At 33.0% G+C, this 22,009-nt stretch overlaps 3 protein-coding genes across 3 annotated transcripts; all 3 read left to right on the top strand.

The window, feature by feature from the left end:
• Positions 1-398: 398 nt before the first annotated feature.
• LOC120085209 lies at positions 399-4,056 on the top strand. Its single transcript, XM_039041101.1, has 6 exons — positions 399-864; positions 958-1,230; positions 2,059-2,216; positions 2,406-2,511; positions 2,596-2,721; positions 3,398-4,056. The coding sequence occupies exons 1-6, from the start codon at positions 673-675 to the stop codon at positions 3,533-3,535; spliced, it is 993 nt and encodes a 330-aa protein (XP_038897029.1). The 5' UTR covers positions 399-672; the 3' UTR covers positions 3,536-4,056.
• Positions 4,057-5,047: 991 nt separating this feature from the next.
• LOC120085774 (31 kDa ribonucleoprotein, chloroplastic) lies at positions 5,048-7,091 on the top strand. The gene is made up of 4 exons (XM_039041959.1): positions 5,048-5,522; positions 5,634-5,732; positions 6,264-6,548; positions 6,653-7,091. Exons 1-4 carry the CDS (start codon positions 5,133-5,135, stop codon positions 6,782-6,784), a joined length of 906 nt encoding a protein of 301 aa, XP_038897887.1. The 5' UTR covers positions 5,048-5,132; the 3' UTR covers positions 6,785-7,091.
• A 481-nt stretch (positions 7,092-7,572) lies between these two features.
• LOC120085776 (blue copper protein-like) lies at positions 7,573-13,531 on the top strand. Its single transcript, XM_039041960.1, has 3 exons — positions 7,573-7,828; positions 9,167-12,431; positions 12,917-13,531. The coding sequence occupies exons 2-3, from the start codon at positions 12,263-12,265 to the stop codon at positions 13,342-13,344; spliced, it is 597 nt and encodes a 198-aa protein (XP_038897888.1). The 5' UTR covers positions 7,573-7,828; positions 9,167-12,262; the 3' UTR covers positions 13,345-13,531.
• Positions 13,532-22,009: the final 8,478 nt, after the last annotated feature.

Below are 22,009 nucleotides of genomic sequence, written 5' to 3'. Positions count from 1 at the left end.
ATACACTCATACAAAACAAAATAAATTAAAAGGTTCACAAATTCATTAAAATTTAAAATTTAGTAGAATGAAGTTTAAGTTGACAATATAGATTAACGTAACTCAACAGTAATTGACATATACTATTTGTTTTAAGATCGAAAATTTAAATATTTTCACCTCATATTTATTATACTGAGAAAATAGCCAACACCATAAGTGACTAAATTGAAATAGTAATACTGGCGAGAATTTTGAATATCATTTTGGCTATGTTTTTTTTTTTTTAAAAAAAAATAATGTTATTCACAAAAATTCAAAGAAAAAAAATGAGAAAGGAAAGTTGGGCCGTGTGGGCCGAGGGGCTTGTAACGTCCATAAATCCATATAACTCAAATATTGAGTAAAGGAAGCAGTAATCGTTCGACCCGCCCAAGAACGCGATATGCTCTCATTTCAAAGTGGCGCCATAACGGCTACATCTCGGAGGCCACAAATTTCGATTACGGTAGATTTTGAAATGAGTTGGGGGAACTCTGTCTGAATTCTCTGGTTTCACTTCCGAATTGTTTTTCTTCTTCAAGATTTTCAGATTTCATAGGCATCTCCGTTCGCTTTCCAGTGTCTTTTAATTTCTAGGGTTTTGTGCAATTTGGAATTTTTGAAGCTCGCTAGGGTTTACAGGATTCAGTGATGGATCTTCCTCCGGAAGTTGACAATTATATCAAGGAAACAATAGATCATGCATTAGGTCTCCCTGTGTCAGCGGAGACGTTGGAGTTGAAGCTTCGTGTCTCTCAGGATGCTCAGAGGCGGCTTGGCCATTATTGCGACGTTCTACAGTCCAAAATCAAAGAAAAAGACCAGTTGATTGAGCGCAGTAGGGTTCGTATGTGTTGTTGATTTCTCGTTCTTCGTTCTTCTTCGATCCTTTTTCATTTTTTCTCACGATATGGGTTTTTACTTCGTTGTTGATAGGCTGAAGCGACAATGAACGCTCAAGCTCTGAAGAAATTTGTCGATGAGAACCGGAAATTGGCTACTGAGTGCTTTTATCTTTCGAATCAATGTGAGAAATGGGAGAGAGAGTGTTCTTTATATGATCATGACCGAGATGCTTTGATGGAGTTTGGGAACGAGGCGGATCAGCGTGCGAGGGAGGCTGAGAATCGTGTTCATGAATTGGAGGAGGAGGTTAGACGGATATCAGATGAACTGCAGTTCTTTAAACATGAATACGAGATGAAAAGGGTAACTGCATCTCCTCTCATCTGTAGAACTCGTAGTCTTGTTAGTTTTATTTACGCAAATGGAAAAATGAAATAGCATTTTTTGAGATAATTCGTGAGGATTTCACAATTTCTGTAATGGAAAGAAAGTTAAGTGCAACTAATAAGGACATGATATCTGCGGTATCAAACTGGCAATTCGGGTTAAGTAGAAGGGAGGTGTGAGAACTTCCATTCTCTGGGCAGTGTAGTGCAAGATCCTATTTGTGTTATAAAATGCATGTGGGGTGTAGTTGCGTGTGTAAGATTGCATCCTAGATTGTTTGGCTTTGGATATTCACAGGCTTAATTGCCGGGCTTCCATTTTAGGTTGGGTGCTATGCTAAAAGATTTTTTAGCACCTGGGCTATTGTTTGCAATGTTTGTTTCCTTTCTCTGATTGTTTGTTTTTTTTTAGCTGAAGGGTCATCGTCATATAGTATTGATCATGGGACTTAAGTGCTCTAATTAGTGAATTGATGTAAAGTAATTGTTTAAGCTCAATGTTAGATCATTTTTATGGACAAAGAACAATAAAATGTATATAATTAGCCAAAATGTGCATAGGTCAACAGTAATTGGTATGTAAACCTCCCTTGAAATTGGAGGTTCAAATCTCCCCTACCCTTATTTGTTGCACTAAAAATATAAAATGTCGATATCTGGATAAAAATGGTCTTATCTAAAGCTCAAAAAATTACTTTGTAGTCCTTTCATAGAAAATCAACTACTTTGTTGATTACACATTTACTTCAGTCCACAACTGGTTGAAGTTAAAATTGATGAACATGCATGTTTTACAACGATTCAGGTTAATTCATCTGCTGATGGTAGAGATTTGGAGGATAACTTACTTGAGTTGGTTTTACCAACATGTAACTCTAACGATAGAGCTACATCTGCTCATGCATTTTTAGAAACAAGCAGTGATCAAGATTCAAGCCAAAAGCTTATGGAAATGTGGAATTGGTGAGACTTTCTTTTTCTTTTCTTTTTGGTAAACTTTTATTTTCATTATATCATTACACCACTGAAGGTTATGGAACTGAAAAGAACGTAATGGATGGTAGAAGACAAAAAATGCAATTCAATATTAAAGTTCTCAAGGTGTTTGGGTGGGTTCTAACTTTGTTAATCTATGTTGAAATTTTCTCCTAGCTTAAAGCCTTCAACTCAAAAGGCTTTATCACTAGCTGCATACATGAAGGCCGTTGAGAAGGATTGTGATCATCTGAGGGTAAATCTACAAAGAGCTGAAGAAGAGGTACGGGATTGTTGCCTTTTGTATGCTTTAAGAATCCTTATTTGGCCCCAATAGTAGCGTTATTATGCTATGCTAGTTATGCAGGTGAAGTTGTTGTATGAAGAGAATACGCTTCTTGATGAGGAGAATAAGAGGTTGTTGAAACGGTATCGGGAAGATAAAATACAACACTCCGGTGATAAGCAGGCCAACAGTGGATCTGCCGCCAAGGTGAGAATCATCTATATTCTGTGTACTTTTCTGCTGTCTTGTGGAAGTTCAACTTATCTACGACATAGTACTATTTGTTTTCTGTTTTTAAACAGTATTCGATTCTCTTATGATTGTTTCCCCCTTCCTTTCAAATCTATCTTTGAAGCTGTTTCTAAAATCATGGCTAAACTTAACCAGGCCGAGTGGTCAATGAAGGCCATGATTATAATAGAGTTTAGTGGGAATGAGAATCATTAGAGGGAATGATTTCAATTTGTGGTAGAGATATTATGAGTTTTCTTGGCCACAGATATATCATCTGTACATTGTCAAGGGGATTATCTCGTAATATTAGTCGAGATGCATACTACCTCATATAAAAAAATCAGGGCCAAACTTAAATCTAGTTTAGAATCATAGAAAAGAAATAAAGTTCTCATTATTTTTTATATTCATCTGTACATGTGTGCCACACATATATACATTTATGAAACTTGGCTATAATCTGAAGTGTTTTTAAGAAAGTATATTTAAGAAGTGAAAAACTATGAAAAGCTAACCAAAGAAAATATAGAGTTAATTAGATTAGATGTTTAAGCTTAATTTTAAAAAAAAACAAAAGAACAAAAAATGGACTTTTAGTTTTTGTCAAGTGTTTTTATTTGAGATGTGACATATTTGACCTCTTATGCAGTCAAATAAGCGAAAATCATGCCCAAAAATCAGTAGTCCGATTGAAGGGAAGATTATTATTAGTGAAGTTGATTCGGCACGACAACCTCTTTCGCCTTTGCCACATAACTCCCCGGACTCGAGGATGCAAAAGAAGTAGTTGAAACCCAAGAATCACAGGTCATCCCCCTCCATTTTCCTTGTGGCAATTTGTTGCCGGAGTAAAAAAAGCATCTGACCGAGCTAACATAGCAGAATTGGAATACCAGATACTATTGACATATCTTTCACTAGTAAGAACTATGATGTTGAGCTTTTCTAAATGGAAGAGCCTTTCTTTCACTTATGTGTTTTCTTTGCTGCTCAATGTTATCAAGGGACTTCTTACTTTCGTGCCAACTGCCAATCTACCTGAATTCTTGTTGCGCCAAATCATACTTAGGCTTTGGATTTGAATACTGATGTGTAGGTCTTAAAAAAACACTAGATACTCTTTCGGGTAGATCTTGAAAGAAGAAGGTTGGGATGCCAATAAGCCTCCATTATTGAATTCATCTGATTTGATAGTACCTCCTTTTTGGGATGCCAGTGTCAGAGTCACTTAATGAATAAGTCATGTGTAATGTATTTTATCTGTTGGATTATAGGTGGGCATTTTACTAGAGGTTTCTATTGCATTAACTTATTATTGTTTAATTTCTTTGAAGCATATATTTTCTATCGTAGGGTGGATGATTTCAAGTTCCTTTTAGGGAAGTTAGATACATTCTAATTATAACGTAAAAAGGTAGAAAATATTTAGTAAAAGAATGTATTTTACCCTTAAAATTGTCAAAATATATTAAATTTCATCTTGAACTTTCAATTTCATTAGATTTGGTTAAGTATTGCTATTTGTACATTTTGTTTAATTTTTTTAAATTCATCCACTAATTTAAATGTGAAAATCTTTGTAAACTCGTTTTAATAAAATATTGGCTTTTGTATCTAACACGTGAAGTACGGAATCCATACGTGCTACCAATAGCAAGAAAACAATGTTGTCTGATCTTTTTACTCTTATCAATGTGTGAGTTATAATTGAGTCTTCATTTTTGTTCATTTGTTTGTTTGTCGTACTCTCATTCAATTTTTCATCTCACGCTAATTCTCTGTTAAATTTTGTGAGATTAGGTCAAAGATTTTCCATAAAAATTAAGGGAGTGAGATTAGGTCAAAGATTTTCCATAAAAATTAAGGGAGTCGATTTAGTTATTCTTTTATCTAGTTTTTAAAGGTAGAGATTGCCAACAAGAGCTTTGCTCGATTTTTTATTGTGATTTTCAAAATTGCTCGGAAAGTATTTTTAATCTATTAAAATCAATTTTAATAGCATAAAAAATGTATTTAAATATGTAAAATTAAATAATAAATTGATTTTAAGTGATTAAAAATGTGTTTTAGAATGATTTTAAATTCGAAAAAATAATCTTAATAATTTTAAAATTACTCACAAATATGTAATAAATCTCCGTGTCCTAAAAAAAACTTTCCACAAAACAATCCACAATTGCTATCTAAATCTAAATAATACTTTTTTAGTATCAAAATATCTAAATTAATATTTATGGCTTATTCCGAATTCGGGAAAAATATCCAGAAACGACGCCGTTTTTAGCCTTTTCCGAGCTTCCTTATCCAAATCCATGGCGTATTGGTGTAGCTCTATGTTGCTTTCAAACTAGAAGAGAGTGAACAGAGTGCGGTGAGCGCCGGCAATGGCTCTGGTTCGTCTTCCTTGTTCTTCATCTTCCTCATTCCTCCGCTCTAAACAACAGCACTTGATTTTTCTCGCGCCTCTCTCATGTCCGCAAAATCCATCTTATCCCATCAATGGCGACTTCAATCTCTCTATTTCCCGCTCTTCTCCCTCTCTTCTTTCAACTTCCATCGGCCACAATCCTTTAATTTCAATTAGGGGTAAGAGAACCAGCAAGTTTGTTTTCCAGTTCGCCTCAACCTCCCAAGACGAAGCAGTTGCGAGCTCGCCTTCTGATTCTGAAGAATTTTCTCAAACTAGATTGCTTGCTCAGAATGTGCCTTGGAGTTCTACTCCTGAGGACATTCGTTCTCTGTTTGAGAAATATGGTACTGTCCTGGATGTTGAGGTATGCAACTCTACTAACTCTAGTTTATTTCTGTGAAAGAACATTTCTCTTGCCATTTCTGTTTGACGGTTTTGGTCTATTGCAAATTGATGATCGATCTCTTTCTCTCAGCTTTCGATGTATAACAAGATCAGAAACAGGGGCTTGGCGTTTGTCACTATGGGATCACCGGAGGAGGCCCTTGCTGCGCTTAACAATCTCGAATCGTATGTAAGCAGGATGATATTTTTCTTAATTTGAATATTTTCAATTGTCTTATTGTGTTCAATTTCGTCACTGAGACTTAAAACAATGTTTAGCCTCCATTATGGAAGAATACTCGTGATAGAAATTAAGGAATATTTTGATCTGCTTGTGTGTGATCCAGAAGCTGATGAAACAGAAAAACTGAACTAAAAACTTGCATCCTGCTTGTATCTAGTGTGTAGCAGCTGCTTGTATCTAGTGTGTTGCAGCTGTTCGTATCTAGTGTGTTGCTTCTTCTATGCTTTTGGATAAATTATTACAAAGGAACAAGTTGTTGACTAAAAATTCAGTTCACCTTGTTACTTTGGGCTGAAGCAAAGTATATGGTCTTTCCATTCATTTCAAAACTTAGATTGTCACTTCCCGTATCAAACACGAATCTTCTGATTCATTTGCCTCTCACTCCCAATTATTGCACTTGTTTCTGATAAATTCCCACATGTCCTTTTGAACTCTTGTTGGCTTTATTTAATAAAATGGTTCACATAAATGCAGGAATTTGAGGGTCGTACTCTGAGGCTCAATTATGCTAAGCTTAAAAAGGAGAAACCCTCCCCTCCCGTGAAACCAAAACCCGTTACTTTTAATTTGTTTGTGGCAAATTTGCCATTTGAAGCAAGAGCAAAAGACCTCAGGGAGTTCTTTGATTCAGGGAGTGGTAATGTAGTTTCTGCACAAATTATTTTTCATGAGAATCCGAGAAGGTCTTCTGGATATGGTTTTGTTGCCTTCAAAACCAAGAAAGATGCTGAAGCAGCTATTTCCGAGTTTCAAGGGAAGGTAATTTCAGTATTGTTACTGCCTCTTTTATTAAATGAGTAGCCATAGAATCATTAAAATGTGCATATCAGCATTCTTATGGTGCTTCATCTGCTGATGTGTAGATTTTCATGGGGAGATCGCTTCGTGTTGCACGTAGTAAGCAGTTTGTGAAACTTCCCTCAGAAGAGAAATCCCAGTCTGAAGATGCATCTACTGATGATGTGGAGCTAGCCAATGCCGCTGCTGAAGTTTGAAATACGGAAGCCTCTCAATGGAAGAACTAAGGAGTTTGCCATCAGCCTTTCTTTCTTCTTCTTCTTTTCTTTTTTTGGAGGTAATGCTATCTAGTTATTCCATTAAGGATTATGCCACTTTTCTTTTTCTTTTACCTATAAATCTCCAACCTCTAATGTTTAAAGGATTCAAAGTTGGATACCCCAACAGAAAGCGCACATCACTGGAAAAAAATCCGTATGAACTAACGAGTGTATATTAGATCATTTTTGTATCCTTTTCTCTATTGATTTGCATCTAATTCCCTTGAGTGATTTAAGATATTTATTTAATCTCGTTTCCTCTATTGCTAGGTGAAGTCTTAATGGTGCTTTATCGATGGATGTTAATGTCTGAATTTAATATCTAACTAGTGAATAAATACGAATGAACTAGGTTCCATAGTTCCACTAGGATCATTCTACTAATGAATATAGTTAGAAAAATAATAATAATAATAATTTTTTTTTTTTTAAAAAAAAGAATAAACCCAAGGAATTTAAATATAGACACATATATTTGGATGAGTAAAATTTTATTACCTAAAAGGATACTGACGAAAGGGATTGGAGAGTAGATAAGATGAGAAATCTTACCCCCCCGCGAGTCAAGATGATTACAAAAAAACTCTCTTCTTCACTTTAATTGGGTAGAGAGAGAGTTATCAAAGTGCTACATTAAGAGAATTACCTAGCTACTGAAAAGGAATCCTCCCCTTGAAGTCTGTAATATTCTTGGATTTATCATTAGAGGTCTTATTATTTCTTAGATTCATATCTCCCAAGGAGTACCTGAAGTAAGGCTCAGTCCAAGAGTTTTGGTCTTTTCTCTCTAAGTAATTCCCGAAGCAATCAACATTGAAGTCTTTCCCCTGAGGGAATTTCTGAAGCAATTGATTAATGAAGTCATGGATATTTGAGGGGAAGCACCATTTGGAAATGAACAAACATGAACACACTCCATTTTCGATAATCCAAAGGTGTTCTATATATCATGCAAGAGTGACCGATGTCTTATGGGAGAAGGTATAACACACATGTAATGTTATGAATTGCTTATTGTGAATGTCTTTATCATTTCAAACTTAGTTTGCAGGCATACATTGGTTTTTACACTAAACTTACATACTTGTATATTCTCTTGATCACTGAAATCATTACTCATTTGAATGCAACCCAGCGATTCAATTTAGCCATTTTGATCCCCCTTGATTCATTTTGAAGATTCTATCTCCTATTCAAAAAGAAAAATGATGAATGGTTTACTAAACAATTGCCCCAGAATGAGGTAACATGCATCTTCACCTTGTCAGTGGGTAAATCTGTTAGTTGGTGTATGGTTTTTTGTGTTAATTTGTTATGAACCGTACTCTTTTGTTGCAATTCATCTGTTTATTCTTCTTTCTTGAAATAGAGCCAACTTTCCTTGCTTTATCATCAATTAAATTGGCTATGAATCTTGAGCCCGTGCTACTGCTTGCTCATCCCTCAGATCATAAAAAGCTAATTCACATGTTTGATTCTGCCTAATTTTGATTTTGACACCATAAATCTTAGTTAAAATGTTAAAAGCGTAAACAAGTTAAATCTCGCAGTGTATACTTGTTCAAAGGGTGATGTTGGGTTGACATAGCTTTTCTCGAAGTTGTGGCAAATTTAGAATTCGAGGCCATTATTTTACCCATGTTAGCCTAATGACCTTACTGTTCGAAAGAGCTAGGAAGGAGGAGAGTGAGTAATGAAGACATGTTTGCCACCTTTCTGAAAACTTGAGATGGAGAAACTCTCTCCCTCCCTCCCTCCCTCCCTCCCTCCTTTTCTGCTCGGAGGGAGCAGTGGGAGAACTGGCATTTACACTTGAATTGGCATCTTATGATCATGAGCTGTGTTCATTTTCGTCTTTCAATATTTTCCCTCGAGGATGTTTAGGTTCGAGGGGAGTTACTCTATTGCATAGTCACAGTATTGTATTGATTCAAGAACTTTGAAGGACAATCGGTGCAAGTTGATCTTTACGTATTTGCTTTATTTAGATAGGTTGGCGGGTGAATTTAATTCCAATATGCATTTTTGTTGATGTGTACTATATTGCATGGCTCAGTATTGTACTTTTTGTTAATGTGTACTATATTACAATTCCAATATGCATTTTTGTTGATGTGTACTATATTACAGTCATGTGTACTATATTTCACATGCGAGAACATCAAAGGACAATATGTACATTTTGATTTTTTATTTTGCAAGTGTTTGGTTGTTTAGATGATTGCTTTCAATGCTTTAAGTAATCAAGTGCTTTTGAGCTGAAGCATTTGAATGGACATTTTGTTGATTCATGTTTCATGAATGCTGGCTATCCCTCAGTGTGAAGATGCAATGGGAATCGAGTATTTGGACGATGTTATGTGGTTTCTGGAGAAAAGTGAAGATGCCAGTGCCAGACAAATGCAGTGTTCATTGTTTGTTCTTGTTCAACCCATGATAAGTTTGACCTTCTTCTTTAGAGCTTCATACATTCTTCATATTACCATGCTGCCTCTCTGTTCTCTTTCTTTCCTTCTTTTTTTCTTCTTTGAAGCTGGCATGCGGTAAGGCTGCATTTTGAAACCTTTATATGATTCTTTCTGAATTTTGGTGAATTTTTGCTTACAAATGTTGTTTTCCTTTTCATTCGAGTTGTCTACTGTGAGCTTCATAAATTACAAATGTTGGATTTGCCTGTGAAATTGTATCAGCTCTGTTTTGCGACTGATCTGATAAGTTAGTAGCTAAACCACTGCCAGAATCTTCCTACTCCACAGTTTGGACTCCTCAAACCATAGTTCTAGTTGGCTTCATCATCTTGAGCTAGCAAGACTTGATTGTCCTTTGAATACATGTTTTTCCAGCTTGTTCAACACCCACTTCAGAACATTCTTGTCTTGGTTTCTCAGTTGAAGAACAAAGGGAAAAGGTAAAAGAAGAAAGTTTTCCTGTGAATTAGGTAGCACTCTTGTCAAAATTCCAGTGGGAATTGAATATTTAGAAAAGCAACACCAATGACAATCTAATTTTGACTTTAGAACTTTAAGGAACTGTTTGGGTTGCTGTGTTAGGGTGTTGCTACTTTAGTTTGGGTTAATGATAGCCTTTGTTTCGAGTGCATATTATTTTAGTGTGGATTACAAATAAGGAGATAAAATGGTTACAAAATAGTAAACGCCGTGAACAATGAGGATTTTTAATAGTTTCACTGTATTTGGGAACTTCGACTATTATAATTATGAGAGTCCCAAATATTGAGTGAGCTATAATAGTCTATGTTATCTGAGGCAAGTTGGGGGCTAAGAAAATAACACCAAAATACTATCTTTATTACAATTTTAGCTCATTCCGGTTTCGGATAAGTAAACGGAAGGCCTAAAAAAATTGAGAGGATGGATATCATTAGGTAATCTTACCGTTTACATTGCACAAATCTAGCACTGGGCAGTTTTGCTAGGGTTTCACAATGAACCAATTCATTGTGAAGGCAGAAAATTGTGGAGAATAACAGTGGGGTGGTTGGGTTGAAGGCAACGGGTCCCATTAAAGCCACAACTCACGTGGAGTTATGTTAATGGCAATGCACAAATTAGGGATGGTTGAACCAAACCACCTTGATTTGTTCATTTAAACAATAATGCTAACAGTTCATCTTCCTTATGATAGACTTCCTTTGGTCCTTTTACTTTTTTGACTCTTACTTCGTTTGGTGAAATGTTATATCATAACCAACTACATTTCTATTCATGGACTATAGTTTAAAAAGTTCATCAACATGTCTAATTTGTGAGAGTTCAATTGTCAGAATTTGGTTCATTTAGAATTTTCATTCAAATTTTTCATTTGTATCTATATCTTCCTAAAAAATAAAATATTAAATCATAAATTTTGATCCCTATAATTTAAAGAAAGTTAGAACTTAGTCTCTAAAATTAGTCTCTATGTATGAGGATGTTTATCAAAGTATAGAGACTATTTATAAGGTTTTATCAAATCGTAAAATCATACACTTTTTGCAAATCATAGAGACTAAATTTCTAATTAGGTAATCTAATTGCAAATTTGGTCCCTATGATTTAATAAAACACTCCTAAATAGTCCCTATGTATGAGGATTTTATCAAACTATAGAAATTATATATGTGGTTTTATTAAACAATAACAATTATATTCCAACTTTTTTCAAATAATAGGGACTAAATTTATAATTAGTCGAGAGAAAAAATACATTAAATCAGGATTAGTCAACAAGTTTTTCTTGTTGGGATGGTGACAATATCTCAAACGAGATTTGACGAATAATTTTCAGAAGTCTCTGATCTTTGAATTTAAAATAGAAAGAAATTGGCATGTCATTTTAATTCCTCCAATTTCACAGCTAATTCTTCATTGACATGTAGGTTTAGTAAACATGAAGCATTCATTATGCCTCATGCCACCTCCAAAGGATAATTATATCAATTTGAAATTATGGTGTTAAAACTCATTGCATCTTTTCAATCACTTTCTCTAGTCATTATAATCCCAATGACTTTCTACCACAACAACCACAACATTAATCCCAAAGAAATGGCAGCAAAACTATCATTGTCTAGACAAACAAAACCAAGCCAGCTTCACATGCATTTCTTCATTTGCACACAACCTATCATTGACTCATGTCAAGAAATTTGGTCCTAAATACATGTAAAGTAATCGACATGTTTGCCTAAGTAAACCATTTACTTTTTTTTTTTTTTTTTTTTTTTTGGGTCTTCCAACAGCCTAAGAGAGGTAATGGTTTCTTGAAGATATGGCAAGCTAAATCTAGAATCTAGATGTAACTATAATTAAATGGTTTTAATTAGAACGTAAAGAAATGACGAGGTTGATAATATTTGAACGTGTCAAGGGGGTGTTTGGGTTCTCCACTCCATATTTAAGACTCCAATTATAAGAGTTGGTATTTCCAACAATTATAATCTATCATTAACTAAAGTATTTCAAATTTCTCTTTGTTGCGGTGTTTATTATCTCCTATTCAAATTAAAATAGTTTGCATTTTAATACACATAATATTATAACTCAAACTACAATAATCTGTACCCTAGATACAGACTATTATAACCTAACGGCCAAACACCCTCAAGAGGTTTAAAGAATTAGAGAAAACTAAAAATTTCTTCATATGAAACTAAATTTCCCAAATTACCATTATTGTCATGGTGAAAAGTACTTGCCATAAGTATTAGGTAAAAAGTATGACTTAAGTTATCCCCCACACTACCAAAATTATTTGCATTAACACCAAACTTCACTGACTCTCCTAACAACAACTCCACTTTCTTCCCCATTATATATATGCAAAGCCTTCAATCCTCTTGTTTGCATCCTGAAATTTCTCTCTAGCAAACTCTATTCTAACGCATATCACTTGTTAAATTTTATTACCTTCAAAATGGCGAGCTTCCATGCCGGACTTGTTTGCCTCCTGGTACTTGGGTTCTGCATGGTGCAGCCGAACTTGGCTACTGTTTATACAGTCGGAGACACTGCTGGTTGGTCTCTCGGGGTTGATTATGGCACATGGACTTCAGGGAAGACCTTCGGCATCGGCGACAAACTTGGTTTGCTAACATTTCTTCCACTTTTTCTAAACTGGAATAACTTTGAACATCTTTTGTGCTTTCGCATTTGCTCATATTCATCAATTTTTTTCCCATGGGATTAACATCAAACACCTTTCGTACATTCCTATTTGCTAATATTCATCTCATTGGAATAACGTCAAATATCTTTCATGCATTCATGTTCGCCTCTTAGATAATTTCAAAACCAAATGGGCAATTTAAATAATTTTTGTCCATTCTTTTCTCATGGAAATAACGTCGCACACCTTTTGTGCATTTATATTTGCTTATATTTCCTTCTCAAATTTCTTTTCTCATGGACTAACGTCAAACACCTTTTGTGCATTCTTATTTCCTCATATTCATCTCCTTTTCCTCATGGAAATAACGTCGAACATCTTTCATGCATTCATGTTAGCTGTTAGCTTATACCCATCCATTCTTTGTCTCATGGAAATAACGTCGACCACCTTTCGTGGCAGCGTTCAACTATGCAGGAGGCCACACAGTAGACGAAGTTGGTGCCAACGACTACAAAGCATGTGCCACCGGAAACTCCATAACTTCCGACAGTTCAGGCTCCACCACCATCACCTTAAAAACCCCTGGAACTCACTACTTCATTTGCAGTTCCATGGGGCATTGTGATGGCGGCATGAAGCTCTCTGTCACAGTCGCCGCTGGTGGACCCTCCACTACTCCATCTTCAGGGGGCGGCAGCTCCACCACCCCAACGTCGCCGGCAACTGACACCCCTTCGGCTACCGGAACAACACCGGCGACAACCACGCCGACAACGAAACTTCCAGCCGGTTCGTCGAATTCAGGGTCGTCCATTTTCCCCAATTTCTACATGGCCGTTTTGGCGATTTTGGTAGGTTCATTGGCGTTAGCTGTGGGTTATTATTGAGAAGTTGAGTTCTTTTATATATATATATATACTGAGATTTGAGATGTTTTATGTGTTTAGTCCGGCGTTGGTTTGAATATGGCCGGGATAGAGGCAGTGCTTTCTCGTTTTCTCATTTGTTTGGTATAAGGTCGTCTATTGTTCACATTATTGTTAGAAATTTTAATTTAATTTTTCCTTTTAAAAAGTTACAAAATTCCTTTTAGCTTCGAGGGTGATTTTCTTTTCTATAGAAATACTCAACTCTTTATAACTTTCTATAAATATTTCTTGAAAAAATACAAAAAAAAAAATATTTTTTAAAAAAATCAAATTAATAAATAAACATTTTATGATTTTTTCTATAAACAAGTTAACATTTTATGATTTTTTCTATAAACAAGTTAACATGTCTATGATTTATTTATGACATTATTATTTCACCCGTTATGGAGAATTTAATACTATGATTCTAACATGTCCATGCTCTTGTAAAGGTACTATCATAAATAGTGACTAAATTATTTATTATTCTTTTTTGGGTAAATGTTACATCGATCTCTGGCATTGTATTTTCAAAGGAAAAGAAAATCCCTAGCATTGCTAGAGTTTAGATCAACTAATGGTGTGTTATGACGTTATATCATCATTTTGCAAGTAATTTCAATGTGGCAATATGTACATAATTGAGAAACAATTCATTACTTTTGAACTTTTACAAGATTAGGAATCAAATTGAAGGGGAAAAAACAATAGAAACACTAAAACTTATGGTTCAGGTTTTAAGAAACATTTCATTAGAGATCAAATTCAAAGATGAAATAAATCAAAATCTAAAGACTTAATTTTGTAGGAACAATTTACTATAGTAGAGTAATGTATTCCCGTTCATGGTAAACCTAACATAATGATCATTACCACTAGAGTATTACTTATATAATACAGCAAAGTTCATATTGTTAATGAAGTAACTTTTTTATTAAAAAAAAATTGGGGTTGAGGTCAATTTCAACATATAATTTATGCAAGTTGAATTACGGTTATTTTGATGTAAATAAAAGAGTATATATATAATAAGGAAATACTATAAAAATTTTCCTACTTTTTAGCCATGTTTTGGGGAATAGAAAAAGTGCTCTCTTCTTCTGATTAAAAAATCATTCACATTGTAAAATGTGATCATTTCAGGCCTCTTAGTTTAAATATCATACACGATCTAACATCAATTCCCAATTTTTCTATGTTTTGCAAACAAGCTATAGTAAAATAGTTCAACATACACTTAGATCTCTCTTTCACACATCCAACAGCAAGTAGAAAAATGCATCACATAGAAACAGAAAGCAATATACAATAACAAAGAGAAAAGAAGAAAAATTTAGCTAATAGTTTTAAAGCATGAAAAAAAATCAGAAAATCAGAAAATTAATCCCATGAATGAAGAAATTAAATGGGCTAAATGGGCCCAGGGCCCAAAAGTTGTGGGCCCAAATGGGAAACTGTTATCTTTTGAAAAAGACGAAGTACTGTTGAAATGCACATGGGGAAAGCGTAGGGGCGCACAAAGCGACAGACCTACAAATCCCTTTGGCGTTTGTTTGTTTGTTTTTCTTAACCTTTTTCATAATGAAACCGCAAAATTTTTTAGAAAAGAGGGCTAACAGAAAAAGCCACAATCACCAGCTGTCTTCGACTCCATTATTATCACTTTATTTCTTAAGGTTTTAAAAGAAATTACAGTTCAGTTTTGTACCTTCGCCGCCGCTATCGTCTCTTCGATGAGCGGAAATTCAGTCGGAGGAAAATGAGAACACGGAGATCCGGCAGATTAAGAGATAATATGAGATCTAATTAGTAACAATAGTAACAATGAGAATGAAGCAAATCGACTCAAGCACAGTAAAAACCAAGAAATCCAAATAAATAACAATTATCATCAAGCGGCCACCGTCTAATCCTCTCGGTTCCTAAGTACACCAAAAATAAGAGTAAATAAAAAATATACTAAGGAAACTACATCAACGACTAATGCCGACAATGAAACCCTAAGATCTGCGTCTCCAAAGGAGAGCGGAAGAGAGAAGACAGACCGATCGCATTTAAAGTAGTAGAGCGGAGGAAATTACGGCCGCGATGATAGATCCAGCGGCGATTCTGTTGACGGCAGCGTCATTGCCAGGGGTGGAGGTCGGCGACGGAGCCTGCGCTGGAGGAGTTGAGATAGAAGAAGATGGAACCGGAGTGCTCACTGGTGACTCCGAAGGAGCAGTAGGTGGAGCCGGTGGAGAAGTAGATGGCGCCAAAGCTGGTGGTGAAGTTCCAGTGGAAGGAGAGGGAGCAGCGGCCGAAGGAGCAAGGGATGAAGACGGAGTCGAAGCCGGAGGAGTCGCCACTGTGGGTGGAGGAGCCGATTTCGGAGAAGAGGCTGGCGGCGACTTGATTGGAGAAGAGGCCGGTGCGGCGCCCGGAGCCTGGCCAAGAGAGCCGGCGACCAAAGCTAAGAGGACGAAGAAGACAAAGGCGGAGGAGGAAGCCATAGCCGTGAAGAATGCGAGAAGCAGAGAGAAGAAAATGGAAGGGAAGTTTGAGTTGAAGCAGAGGTTGAAGATGTGAGAGAAGAGGAGGGTTCTACAATGGCTTATACTTATAAATAAATAAATAAATATAAATATTTAAAAAAAAAAAAAAAAAAAAACACAGGCGTCGGCGCGTGTGAGTTTTGAAGGGAGACTGTGTAGTCGCCGCGTTGGTCAAAGTTAGTTTGACGGTGTTAAGAGCTGTCGAAGGGTTTCAGGTTTCATCATCACGAGGCCATATACTTTTTATTTAACGGTGACGGAAACTTACCAAGTTCCCTTTAAAAAAAATTTAGAGACAAAAAAAAAAAAAAAAAACTCCTACATTATCAATCTATACCGTCAACTTTCAATTTCATCCAATTAGATTCTAAATCTAAATAGATATGGTAATTTTTGGCTTTACCAAATATATGATTTGATTCACAACAATCCTCTACTTCGAGCCTCCCACAAGAATTATCTATCAATCCACCTCTTATCTAAGACAACCCTTTTTATATTGACTCAACCAACATAGTTAAGTTAAGGCCATAACTCTGATACCATTTGTTGGAACAATGAAACTCTAAATATCTTGCGATCAATGGTATAATATTGTTCACTTTGGACATTAACACTCATATTCTCATAGTTTTACTTTCGATTTCACCCCAAAGATTTCAACCAAGATAGTTGTTCTCCCTTGTATACTAACGATCATCCCCGTAATTATCTAGCTAATGTGGTACTTTATCACATTCAACATGATTATTTTTTGCTAAGTTGCCCAGTATTCTTTACAGGAAATATGTAAAACATTTTAACTTTAACTACATGAGCAAATGTCTTAACTCTTATCAATTTGAGCATAACTCAATAGTTGATAGATAAGCATATCAATTATCATTCTAAAAAAATTGATGATATGATCTCCTACGATGTAAGTGTTGAACTAAAAAAAAGTTTAATCGTTGATCTATGTTTATATTGTAGGTTAAATTATAAGTTTTGTTCTTAAACATTGAGATTTTTGTATATGTTCGATTTGTATCCTTTAAAGTTTTATAATAGGGTGATAAATTCTAACATAATTATATTATCAGTGTATTTTTTCTAATTCAACAATATGCAAAGATCAAGATTCGACCTTTGATTTTTGTTGAGATGATAATGAGCTAATTAAGTTATATTTATACTAATTTATAATTTTAATTTTCTTATGCTAAAAAAGCTTCCAACATTAGCACTAATATTCTACGTAAAGGTGAAAGTTTTGACATCTACTACATTTTAAAAACATATAAACCAAATAGGCAAAACCTCACAGCCTTTCCAAACATAGTTGCAACTTTTTGAAGTATAGGTGAGGAAGTATCATAACTTTGAAAGTTTAGACTAAAATATCCATTAAACTTATAGTTAATCAATAATATATAAATTAAATACTAATAAAGAAGTCATTTTAGAATATTTCATAAAAAAAATAATCAATATAAGATAAATATAGATTATTTATTGAGATTTTAGATAATTTGCTAAACCCGTAATTGATATATACTTTTCTTTTTCAAGTCAAATTTTACTTAAAATGTATATGCAATAAAATCTTTCTTTGTTCTTTGATTCCATGGTAATTTTTTTATGAGACATTTTTAAATCGTCAGGATAGAGAATTACTTAGGGAATGGAAAATGAACATGTCGTTAAAGAAAGATTTTCAATGAGTAAGATATCATAAAAAAAAATAGGTTGTTTTGATTTATTTATTTATGTAATGTTAAGATAATGTAGATCCAAATATGTATATTTTAGGACAAAATTTCATGTGTTGTTTTATTAAAGTAATTCTGTCTTTTTCTGTACTGAGAGGAAAAAAAAATTGTCTTTTGCGAGTAGACGTTGGTAATCGTATTTATTTTTAGTATTTTTTAAAAAATTTATATGGAACATGCCTTTTGCTATTTTTATTTGTAAATTGTAAATATTTAGTTGTTTCTTATTTGATAATTGTGAATAAATAAAATATGTTATAAGATAAGATTTTTGCCCCTTCAATCATATAATTACAAGTAAACTGAATAAGAGGGAGATACTCGAAGTATAGAATGTGAGTTTACAATTTCAAAGGAAATTACATTAAGGTTTAACTGGCAACCTAAATTATTATTTTTATTTTTTTAAAAAATAATAAAATGATTATTAACTTATGGAACTAAATTTGATTTGCCAACGTCTTACTATAACAAAATAATTTAATTTTTTTAGTATTTAAATATTGTTCATTTTATTTTTATCTAAAGGTAGAGATTTAAATCATTAAAGTCACTTATTGTCGAACTAAAAAAACCATTTATTCTTCAACTAATATTTGTGTAACTTGCCAATGTCTCACATCAATATTATTATAAAGAAGAACGTATGTGCAATCCGACTAGCACCCAATAAAAACATGTCACGTAATATTTTTATTATTACTTTTTTAAACTTTTTCTCTGTAGATAAAGAGGAGGGAACGTATAGAATTTGGTGCAACAATTACTCATTATAATAACATAATAGCTACATTAATAAAGAACGTGGCAGTTTTTTTTTTTTAATTAAATCTTAGTTCTCACAGCTAACATTAGCTAATATCCTAACTCTTAGAGGCTGTTTGGGGCATTGAGATGATATATGATGGGGAGAATTCTAATGTCTGGGAGTTCTGATCGAGTATGTTCAAGCACTGAGATGATATACGATACACGGAAGGAAAATGACGGTGAGATAAACACTGAGATGATATAGGATGTGAAGATATATCATCTCATATTGGCCCCAAACGACCTCAAGGTCGAAAATTTGACATTTCTAATTAAAATATCATTTTGATCCATTACTTTGAGGTTGATTCTACTTTTTTTCATTGTATTTTTAATAACTCTTATCATTGATCTCAGTTATTCGTTTCAAGTTATTTTTTTAATCTAATTTTATAAAATAATAATATTTTTCACTTAGGAAAGAACACAACACGTAATTATTTATTTTCAAAACTATTAGAGAGAAGGCTCGTAAAATCTAGTTAAAAAATATTATTAGTTTTCGAAAGCAATAATTGAATCTCTTTAAACTTTATTTGTAATAATTTAGTTCCTATACGTTCATGTTTGTAATAATTTATTCTTTAAACTTTATTATTCAATAAATTCATCATTATATTTTTAGATTTATAATAATGTAGTCCCTACATTTTCAAATTATAATAATTAAATGGGTAAAAACTTTTCAAAAATTAAATATTAGTTATTATATATGACTTAATATTTGAAGCTTATAGCACTTTGTTCCTAATTAGGTTATATCCAAACTATCTAGGTATGAATTTTTATTAAATCTTAACAATATTTTGCACGATAAGAGTCAAATCTTTACAAATTTCAAAATATGTGAGTTAAACTGTCGTATGCTAAAATTTAAGAGCCAAAATATTATAAAATTGAAAGTATAAAGAACTAAATCGTTATTAACTAAAGTTGAAGGGAATAAAAAGTTATTTCCATAAAAGTTAAGGGACCAAATATGATATGATTTTTAATCAACTAATTACTTTTCTAAAACAATTAACCAAATACCAAGATTAAATTTGTACATATAAAAGTAAATAACAAATTCTTAAGCACACGAACAAAGATAGTAGTTTATATATATATACACATATACATTGTTGATACATGATAGTGAAATTTTACAAGTAGAATGATCAAACTGCAACAAGAAAATGTAGGGAAAAAAGGTGGTTTAACATAGGTGGAATAGCAGATATTTTAACAGTAAATTTTAAATTACCAAGAAGAGAATTGTTCCCAAATATCATGTTGAGTTTAGAAGGAACAGTGGGATTCTTGGCCAAATAATTTCATCATTTACCCACACAATTGTCCCACCATTAATGCACAAAAATATTCTTGAGAAAGTCCCACTTCCTCCTTGTGCTTGGAGCACTAGGACAAAGAATAATAAGAAGAAGAATCCAACAGATTCATTGATTAGAACTAGAAGTTTCACATACAATTTTATGCACATTATCAAATTAGCATCGACATGAATACCAAGAATTAATTTAATTAATTTTCTTGAATTTCTTCGATATACAATTTCCATCGTTTTCATAATACAATTTTTTTTGGCTTTGATGTAGATAAAATAAATTATCCTTACACAATATTCAACCAATTTGAACATAGTTAAACCATTATCATACATATGAATTATTGATCAATAGGGCAGAAATTTGAATATCTCATTCTACCTGTTATCGTGAAAGATATAATATTGCAAGTCTCATATAGTCGAGCAAAATTATATATATATATTTTTTTAAAAAGCGCAAAACTATATTTTATTTCTAAAAATTAACCCATTATTATAGTAATCCTTTGTTTGATTGCTCTATTTGTTTATGGGAGCTGGTGGACTACAAGCCATAGTGGTGTTAACACTAAAAGTGATGAACTAGATACCTGCACAAGGCCTAGTGGAGTTGGGAAGAAAAGCAAAGAATGAGAATTTGAATAACAAATTACTACTAAAATAACCATGGACAACTACTAGGATATTCAAAGATCAAAATTAGACCTTGGTTTTCGTCACTTATATTAGACCAATTTTCAAAGTTAAATGTATGTTTCGGTTCTTAAAATTTGAATATTTTCTCAAGGTATAGTCTCTATGAATGTTTGAATGAGTTGAGTATTAATTATAATTATTTTTAATTTGTCATTTAGAAAAGTTAACTTATTGCAACTACATCAAAAATCAAGATTTCTAATAGGATGTTGTAATTGGTTAATGATAAATTTATATGAAATAATACTTACTAAATTGACAAAAAAAAAAAAAAACAAACAAACAAACAAACATACAAAAGAAAAAGGTCATTTAGGAAAACAAATTTCAAAATTTTTGCCAATTTCTTAAAAAATTAGAGAAGAAATTAAAAACTCTGTTTTTATATGAATCTTTTTCATTCTCCAAATATTTGTTAGTTCACTCAATATTATACCACGCAAATTTACCAACAACCAATTTTTATATTCATTCGAGGATATAGAACTCAATTGAAAATGTTTGAAATATAAACAACTAAATTGAATCACTTAAACAATAAAAGACAAAATAAAAAAAAAAAAAAAAAAAAAAACCCCAAAAATTTGAGAGTAAAACACCAATTCTCTTTCACCAACCTAACAAATAAAATAGGTTTTGAGTTTATTTATTTGGCCTCTAAATTCAAAATTTAAAATTAACTCTTGATTTTTTATTGTTTCAATTTAGTTTCTAAATTTCAAAATGTTTTACTTTTTGAAATTTGAGTTTTGCTTCAATTTGATCTCTAAGTTTAAGATTAACATTTTTAATCTTAATTTTTCATTAACACTCACTTTCAATTATTAACTCGATGTCTCTTAATTAATTTAAGATAATTATTGAAGTACAATTTTAAATTTAATTTTAAAATACTTAATTAAGCAAAATATTGTAATTATTTAAAAATTTATTAACATACATTAATCCTAAAATGAAAATTGAATATTTAATGAAAAATTATGATTAAAAATTAAATCTTGAAATCTAGAGACTAATTGAAACAAAATTCAAATGTTAAGGATAAAATTGTAACATTTTTTAAACATGGGACAAATTAAAATTAAACTCAAAATTTAAGAATTAATATGTAACATTTTTAAAAACTTTAGAATTAAATAGAAACTAAATCTAAAACTTAACTACCAACAAAATAATTTTCCTTAAGATCAATCATAAGGCAATGCATCACGTCCAATTGTATTTTAAGGAACAATGGTTTAAAACATTGTTGATTCTAGTGGTAGAAAATAAAAAAATAAAAGAAAGGGAGGAGGGGGGGTGGGGGCATCTATTGATAGTGGTAATTGGGTTGTCACCGAGTGGCGGTTAAGATGACAGTTGTCACAGCTAAAAAGCAGGAATCGAATAATTACGACATTGTGACTCCTTGTGACGTTCCACGTATAGTGGTTAAGGAAAGCACCAGTCACCGTCACCACCACCACCACACACCCAAAAAAAAAAAAAGAAAAAAGAAACAAACCCCCTTTCCCCTAAGA

The sequence above is a fragment of the Benincasa hispida genome, chromosome 9, assembly GCF_009727055.1.
Source record: "Benincasa hispida cultivar B227 chromosome 9, ASM972705v1, whole genome shotgun sequence".
Classification (NCBI taxonomy): Eukaryota; Viridiplantae; Streptophyta; class Magnoliopsida; order Cucurbitales; family Cucurbitaceae; genus Benincasa; species Benincasa hispida.
Note: the sequence above shows the minus strand (reverse complement) of the source record. Positions and strands in the feature narration are given on the sequence as shown.